Genomic DNA, 8,856 nt, shown 5'->3' on the forward strand with positions numbered 1-8,856 from the left:
CATCTGCTGCAAGGTAGGGGGGTCCTCTAAGTCATGGCACTTTTTGTGACGTGCCATGAGTTAAAGCGGAGGCCTGTACATCTGTCAGTCCCCGAAAGAAGCAGTTTTCTGTAGTTGCCTTTGCAGAATTATTCTGTAGCCACCCCATGGCTTGCCCATCTGCTTAGTCTGCCTATGGCTTTGAGGAGTGTGCTGGATGGTGGGTTCCCCTCACAGAAAGATTACAGTCTGGGAGGGCATATTCTATAGTATGAAATATGAGGAATAGATTACCTGCCACTGACTCTTTGGATAATTTTGGCTTGGCCAACTTGCTCTGCACTAACACTTTGTTTTCTCTCTATTCGGGTATATTATTACACGATTTTTTAACTCTACAATTCCTTACTCCCAAATGTCTTAATTCGTGTCATTTCAGCCTAGAGTTTCCTGGCCACCTGACATAAAGACTTGTCTTTTAAAATTCCAATGCCCTAAGATGATATTTTGTAAGCTTGAAACAGTACCTTTAGTTTAAAGATTGGTCTTGCATGGGTTTTTTTTATAGTCTGGGAATAAGAATTTACAACCTTAATGAAGATTTTTCCAAGTAAACTTTAAGTGAGTTGTGTAGTTAAAACCACAGCCAGAGGGTTTTTTTGTTTGTTTGTTTTTTCTTCCTGCCCACAGTAGAAAACAGCTTAACTTTTAAGCCCTCTTAAGCTTTGACCAACAGCCTGTGTATCGGGTTCAGCTGGATGGAATTTAAAAAGCTTGATTATAAACTCTTATAAAGACTTTACATTGGAAACACCTCAATACAAGTTTGAAGCTTTTTAAGTATGTGTTGTGTAACTACCCAGAACTGGAACATTCTTTCTTGTTCATGCACTTCCCTCCCAAGTGCTGGTGAGGGCCCAGCTCTCCTAAGTATGGCACTGAACTTTTAGCAGTAGGGAAGTTTACATTTAAAACAATGCTGCATAAATGCAAAAAATGCATGCATGGAATGTGGAGAAGATTTGGAGGGGAGGAAGATGAAGTCACTTATTTTCTTGTCCTACTCAAACTATTTTAATCTTCAGCCCTAACTTACTTGTGTGCACACAATTTGCAGCCTCACAGAATGTGACCATATGTTTGTTGTATGTTCAATCAGAATCTAAGGGTGGGTAATATCTCACGATGCTCAGAAATGCAGAAGTTTGGGTCTGGGGGCCCTCAATTTTTTTTTTTCAGGGGAGGAAGATTCTGTAAAATTGCAAGCATTGTAGTTATCCTCTTCCACTCCTCCCCTAACCCCCAATATGATCTTTTGTCTCGCATAGGGAATTGTTTTCTTTCCTCTTTAATAGGCATGCATCTGATTTGCTCTACAGGATTTAAATTAAAAGGAAGCTCACCAGTTGGGGACAAACTGATGGGGTTGAAAGCAGTTGTTAGACTCTTCAGTGCTTACTCACCCAAGCTGCATTTTTTTAACTTTTATGAAAGTATGTAGTTTGGAGCAGCCGCAGTGATGCCTCATAATTGGCTGTTGTTAATATTGTTGATGTCCACCTGTCAGCAGTACAAGAGCTGTGAGTGTGTTGCTGAAAGCCTTACCTCATAATAAGAGTCTGCCCCCCACAAGGCAAGCAGATGCTATGATAGAGAAAAGTGTTGCTGTTGCCCTGGGCAACCTTAGCATGAGTGATAACATTGATACTTGCTGCAGAAAATGTACAGAAAACTAAAAACTACTGCTCAGCTATGGAATGGGCATATACACATCTTTTGGAACCACCAAAATGCAGCCTTCCTGGCCCCTCCCTCCCCCATTTAAGAAATAATTTTCTTTACTTGAAGACCAGCCAAAAAACGTAGTGGGTTTCAGCTTGGATTTTCCTTTTGTAATATCTCTGCCAACATGAAGCTAACTTGTTTCCAGCCCTATAAAGTCTCATTACCATATTAAATTATTTGCAGTGTGGAGGAGGCTAGACTATACCAAAGTGACAATGGCATTACCCATCTAGAGTCTCAGTAAGGGGGGGAAAAAAAGAAGCAAAATGACACTTTAATTCACTTAAACACAGAATAGCATTCACTTATCTCAAAGGTGGCTCAGAAATGCTAAATGCCTAAGTTTTAAAAATGAATGCATCATGGATCTGACTCTCTTTTTTTTTTTTTTTTTTTTAAACTAAGCTTTTTAGTGATTTGCTAGTTTTTAAGTTTTGTATGCAAGACCTGTTAGACCAGGGGCGGGCAATTATTTTAGGTGGAGAGCCACTTACTGAAGTTTGGCAAGCCCTCAAGGGCTGCATGACAGACAGCCAGGGGCAGATCAGTATTAATTTTCTAAATTAATATTTTTAAGGGTTTCCACGGGCTGGATAGAATGGCCTGGCGGGCCATTCTTGTTGAATGGCTGGCTGGAGGGAAGAGCAGAAGCCCATTGACTCTCATACACCTAAGAAGGTGTCCATAAACCTTCAAAAATTCTCAAAGGTTCTTCAGAAAAACTGGGAAAAGATGATGATCCTAATATTTCTAATTTAAAAAGCAGGCAAGAAATATATTTTACACTGCTTTTATATATCAGAAGGAAGAAACATGGGGTAAGATTAATTTTTAGATCCATTCAGGGTAAAAAAATTAAGAAAAAACTTAGAAAATGAGACAGAATTGTGAATGATCAGAAGTTCATGTATTCTTTCTTGAAGCTGGATAGTCTAGTTTGACCTTTTGGAAATGGTAAAAACTGTGAAGCCCCACCTCGTTACCTAAGGGAGCTTTTTCCCTTTAGTCGGTTACATGTAGATTATGGGCCTAATCTCTTGAAGTGCTGTGCATTCATGACTATAAATGAAATCAATTAGTGGTGACTATTAAGGATGTATGAAAAGCAGGCCCTGCATTATTAATCTAGTCCTTCTTGTTAGCTGTATGGCTGTGACCAAAAACAGATTTGTCTTCAAACCAGTGAATTAGTAATTGTATGTTCATTATTGCACTGAGACATATTCCAGTTTACCCTGAACCATTTTAGTAATACCTCAGGTGTAAATGGAAATTAGAGGCTCTTATATGGCATAGCATAGGCATGTATTTGATGCAAATCAACCCTGTCTTTCTGCTCAGTTCAGGGACCGAGGCAAACAATTTTATGATGAGTAGAACTAGAAATGAAGTTTCTTTGTTCATCTACATTACTCATCTCTTACATAAATTAGAGTTGGGGTGTTTCACAAGAGGATAAAAAAAATCTAGAACACCGAAAACCATAGTACTAGAATGATAGGTTGTTAATAATGTTTCCTCCCTAATTCAGTACTAATCATGTTTCTTTTGGATTATAGGACAGAAAATTGACAAAAGTAGAGAGACAGAGATTTAAAGAGGAAGCAGAAATGTTGAAAGGTCTTCAGCATCCAAACATTGTTAGATTTTATGACTTCTGGGAATCCTGTGTAAAAGGAAAGAGATGTATTGTGCTGGTTACTGAATTGATGACCTCCGGCACACTGAAAACGTAAGTAGTGAGCTTCTGATAAGAAGCCTAAGAATAGCTGCAGAAATTTTTAGAAAAATCCTAGTTTCCAACTCTGAAAAAGGCATCTCAAGATAAAATGGAACTTTCCTCTGCCTTCTGTCATCTCTCCTGGTGTTTCATTAATTGCAAAGCATAACTTCACTCCTCTTCCCTCCTCTCATCAGTTATGTAACGATTATCAGTGTTCTCCTTTTATCTTTGGCATGTGACAAACTAAGCTTTTTAGACTAGGTTGTTTGGTTGGGCTGTTGTTCATTGCAAAACTGCAATGAACTAGCTTTGAGATCTGGGAAATCAGATTTTGAAGCTAGAGCAGCTTCATGTAATCTCCTAAACATTAATAGCCTGTGGTGCTGACACTCTTGTTCAGGTTGATATAATACAGTTAGCACAAATACTGGAACAGATCTTCTTCATCCCCAGTAGGAGTAATAGAGATCATTCCGTATCTCCAGTGTGCTACTCTTCAAAACCTACAACTGCATTTGCTCTTTCCTAAACATCAGCTCCACATCCACCCTAACAATTATTGGGTTAGGTTAATGGCAAAAATGTAGGTGAGAGATGAAAAGCCTTAATCAGAATTTAAGACTTCTATTTTGTATTAATACGTAAAGCATCCACAGCATAACTGAGACCTCTGTACTAACACTGAATTGCTTCAGTGTTAAACTTTCATAAACTTCTGTACTGATGGTGGGAGTTGCTCCAAAAAGCATATTATCCCCCCACCACCAAAAAATGTAATTCCTCGTTCAACAAAGTCTCTTCCTACCCCCCTGCATGGTGCTGTCTCTGGTAGCCAGGTTGAGCCTTACTCATAATGAGATTACAGTTGAAAACATTATAGTTTTTACCAGTGCTCTTCTTTTCTTTGTTCCCTGCTTTGGGTGCTTGTGCTGCAGGTATCTGAAGAGATTTAAAGTGATGAAACCAAAAGTTCTTCGTAGCTGGTGCCGGCAGATTCTCAAAGGTCTACTTTTCTTGCACACAAGAACTCCACCCATCATTCACAGAGACTTAAAATGTGACAATATTTTTATTACTGGACCAACTGGATCTGTGAAAATTGGAGATTTAGGTCTGGCAACCCTGAAGAGAGCTTCATTTGCCAAAAGTGTAATAGGTAATCATTTCTAATGGATTTAACCCTTTTGGGTCTTTACAGTGGTTATTTGCTTCACCTAAAATCCACGGGACTTTGCAAGAACAGTAACAGTTCAAATACTTTTTATTTGTACTTATTGACTTGTATTTGGTTGGGGGGGGAAGCATACTTTGTCCTAAAACTGTGACCCTGAAAATGTGGGGTCAATTTATGATGGCAGAGTCAACTATGTAGATTCAACTTACAACTTGAACAATGTGGTGTAACACTACTTAAAATTTTTCATGACCTTCTCTCCTCCTCTCTTCCCTTTCATTTCTTCTCTCCTCTTAAATTTAACAGCCTGCCTATTAAATATCAATTTTTTTTTCCTATTTTCTCATGTAATCTGAATAGGGATGTTTGACTGTACCAAAATTGTGACTTTTTCATTTTTTGTCCCCCAGAAGTCAGTTGCATTCTCTGCATTTTTATTTTTAGAAACAAGTACATTTGCTGTGCATCTAAGTTAGGGGTACTCCTGCTTGCACCACAGCTTTTTTTTATTTCAGAATATTTAAGCATCTTCAAATTATATCTGCAGTGCTGCTCCCAGTGGGGGCCCCCCGCCTCCCCCCCACATCCCCCGCTCCTGCCTGTCTGCTGAGGGGGTGTGTCCACCCCTTGGGTGTGGCAGCGAGGCCAGCACTGCGCCACTGCTGCCTCCAAGGAGGAGGGAGTGAGGCCAGCACTGCTGGCCTTGCTCCTCCCCCTGCTCTTACCTCTCCATCCCTACTGTCTGGCCTTGCCCCCCTGCTCTGGCACCTCAGTCTCTGCCATCGTGGCAGCGCTCTACTCTGTCTGTCTGTGCAGAGCACTCTGATCGTTTCAGTCAGCATTGTGATGGTTGTCTCAGCAGGGAAATCAGAGTGCAAACGAAGTGTTAGACAGTCAGACATGCTAAGGCTTCTATTATATTAGAATTGGATCAGACATTCAACATACAGGTGTTTTAGACTGAGATCTTCTAGGTCAGGGGTCAGCAATGTTTTTGGGTAGAGTGCTAAAAACACTCCAGCCTTGACTTTTAAGATGCTGGTGTGCCATGGGTGGATGGCTGGGGAGTTGCGAAGGGCCCAATCCTTGTTGTGGCAAAACATTCCCCAAGGCATGTATGCACTCCTGCCAGTAATGAGTTGAGCTGGGGCTCCACAGACCTCAGTGCAATGGCTTTCAGTTTCCCAGCTGCCTGCCACAGCTGGCCTGAGGTCTGGGAAGGCCCCTGCTGCCTGCCATGGAGCCCAGGCTGCTTGCAACAGGTGGTAGGGAGGCTGCAAGCAGCTGCACTGAGGTCTGTGGAGCCCTGGCCTGGCTCATTCACAGTGGCAGGTGCAAGCACACCTCTGGGCAGACAGCACAGCAGATGCAAGATGCCTGATCCTTTGTTGTGGCAGCACAGCTCCAGCCCCTTCCTCGCCATCCACTCAAGCGCACATGCCAGGCAAGATTTCTTCACATAGCACACTAGCATGTAAAGTGTAGCTGAAATTTTGGAGTCGGATACTCAGTTTGGGTAAATCTCAGTTGAACAGATTTCAAAGAAATGTGTTGATAGATGCAGATACTGCTGTTTATATGGCCTTGATCTTTATGGTATTTTGAAATTCAATTCAGCTTTGAATTATTATTTTGATGTGTTGAAATTTTGCGTTTCAGCTACTGCAAGTGATATCAGTAGTATAGTCAAATCTTCTCTATTCATTTTTTCACTTGTGCTATTGAGCGATGCTTATGTTGGAGGTGGAAGTTGTTGGTGATGTGTCTGGTCTTAGGGTGGTAGCAATAATAAGGAACTTTACTTGTGGAAAAATCCTAAATTAGACATGACTTTGAGAGAACCCTTTTTAAACTCCTCTGCCTTTTTCTACTGTTCAGGAGAGTGTATTGTTTTTATAAGGTACTGATCAAGTAACATTGGAGAGATCTGTGACTTCTTAGTGGAAACTGAGCTGTACCTATTTTAGTTTTTAACAAGTATTAAGTGTACTGTACTGCATAAGATCTTTGCAGATCTAATTTGGTAAAAATGAATTCATAAATGGATGAAATGAGTTTTTTTTGCCACTTACTTGGCATTTTGGAATGTTGCCATAATTTGGCCTGCTTTTTTAGACTGCTGCCTCTTAGAGTTGTTACAAAGTTAATTTTAAAGGCTGTGTAGTTTACCAGTTTCTCTTTTTTGGCTGTGAGCCCTGGTCAGGCTAAAACAATGTAGCAGGTGTTTTGAGCAGGGTCTGCATCTGACAGCAGCCATTAACTGTTTCTTATTAGCAGTGCCAGGGTCTAGAACAGCTGGAAGATAAAGGTCCTAAGCTCAGTTGTTAAATTCAGCATTAAGATTCAGGATAGTTTGCCAGCTGGGTTTAGCAGAAGTGGGTCCAAATCAGATATAATAGGTTTAGTAGTGTTTCTGAGGCAGGGTGAACAACAAAGGAGAGCCTTGAAAAAAAGCGCAAGAACAGCCAGTATCAGATGGGGTGTTCAGGACAAATCTGTGTACAGCTTCACTAACAAGCCCTCTTTTATGCAGCATATGGTAGTCTAAAAAGCTATGTGTAGACGGTCAAAAAACCAGAGGTTGAATCTATTCAGTCTTTGCACATTAGTCTAAACTGCGCAGATTAAACCGAGAAGCAAGTGAACAGACATTTACTATTGTTTCAGGAAATGCAGCCACATAACTGCAGTGGGTCAGGCCAGAAGCCTGGAGGCACTAGAGCACGCCTCCCACTGCCAAAAGGATTGGATTGAAGCTCTAAGGCTTTTCCCCCCTCCCTGGTCGAGTGGGTTGCATTGGGTTACCATATTTCCAGTTCCAAAAAAGAAGAAACCTGTCGTGGGGGAGGGAGTGGGGGAAATATGATGGTGTTGGGCAGGGCAGTGACATGCTGGTGTCCTGCTCTTGCCCAGTCTGTTGCCCCTCACTGCCAAGCCACAGCCCCCTCCCCACCCAGCCCTGCTGTTCTCTCTCACTCCCAAACCTCAGTACCCTGGGCCATGATGGTGCCCCTCACTCCTGACCTGCAGACCCTTGGTGCTGCCAGTGCCCCTCACTCCCAATCCACAGCCCATCCTGCCAGCCCTGCTGGTGTCCCTCACTCCTGACCCACAGACCCCAGTACTGTCAGAGCAGCCCTAGCTGTCCCTGTCCAGACCAGCCCAGAGCGTGGTGGATCCAGTTCTTGCAGGTGGTGGCAGAGTGTGTCTGGCCCCAGTGCAGGCTGGAGGGAAGAAGAGTGGAGGCTTTTGGTACCCCCCCCCCCCCGGTTTGGGCTTGCCATGCCAGGCAGCCTGGCCACATGTCCCACCCCCAGGCATCATCTCCTGGTTGCTCAGCCCCTGTGAGCACAGGCACTGGCCCAGCCACAGAATTCCCTATTGCCTTCAGAGAGCCCCCACCCTTTCCCATGCTGGATGGGCAGGCAACTCCCTGCCTCCCCTGCCTTGTCACGGCCCCAGCCTTCACCCCCTGTGCCCTGACCAAATGTCCAGGATTTTGCTTTGCTGCACTGGTGGGAGCAAGGGGAGAGCGATCAGAGGCAGCATGGAGTGCCACGTGGGTCTCCGTACATACCTCCACAGTTGCAGGTAGATGTCTGCTTCCTGCTGCCTCTGATTGCCCTCCCCCTTCTATCAGCAGAGCAAAGCAAAATCCTGGACATTTGTTCAGATTTAAAAAAAAACAAACCCCACCCGGACAGAGATCAGAGTGCTCAAAAAGAGGGCACGTCTGGGGAAAATCCAGACATATGGTAATGCTAGTGGCCAGGCCCCAGCCCAAGGCTAGCATGCGGGAGGGTGGGGTTTAAATCCCCTCCCTGGCCCACACGGGACCTCAGCCCAGGTTTGCGTGGGGGGAGCAGTGCCTGCTAGGCTTCTGCCCTCTCCCCACTTCTACCTCCCCATTCGATGTGGAGAGGACAGCCCCTGCCATGCTGGGGGGAGATAGTGGCATTGAATTAATAAATGCTTAAACAAAAATAGTCCTTTCTCTGAAGTGAGCATGTATTGAACACAGGGATTTGCAACCTCAAGCACACAACAAACAACCACCAGAAATCCTCACCTGAGCTAAGATAGACTAAGCTGTGTGTGCTCTCGCTTTGTTTTACTGAGCTCTAACTTAAAATGGAAGGTAATAAACCAAAAAGACTAGAGTGAACCTTGCGTAAGTCTTATATAATTCTGAGGG

General features: G+C 43.3%; 1 protein-coding gene across 1 annotated transcript in view; it reads left to right on the forward strand.

The window, feature by feature from the left end:
• Nucleotides 1-8,856, forward strand: part of WNK2 (WNK lysine deficient protein kinase 2) — a 203,770-nt gene that overhangs the window by 64,452 nt on the left and 130,462 nt on the right. Inside the window, exons 2-3 of the mRNA XM_025197119.1 lie at nt 3,324-3,496; nt 4,423-4,643. Coding sequence (XP_025052904.1) covers nt 3,375-3,496; nt 4,423-4,643 — 343 coding nt within the window. The 5' untranslated portion in view covers nt 3,324-3,374. The remainder of the gene's footprint in view (nt 1-3,323; nt 3,497-4,422; nt 4,644-8,856) is intronic.

This window comes from Alligator sinensis, unplaced genomic scaffold, assembly GCF_000455745.1.
Source record: "Alligator sinensis unplaced genomic scaffold, ASM45574v1 scaffold391_1, whole genome shotgun sequence".
Lineage (NCBI taxonomy): Eukaryota > Metazoa > Chordata > Crocodylia > Alligatoridae > Alligator > Alligator sinensis.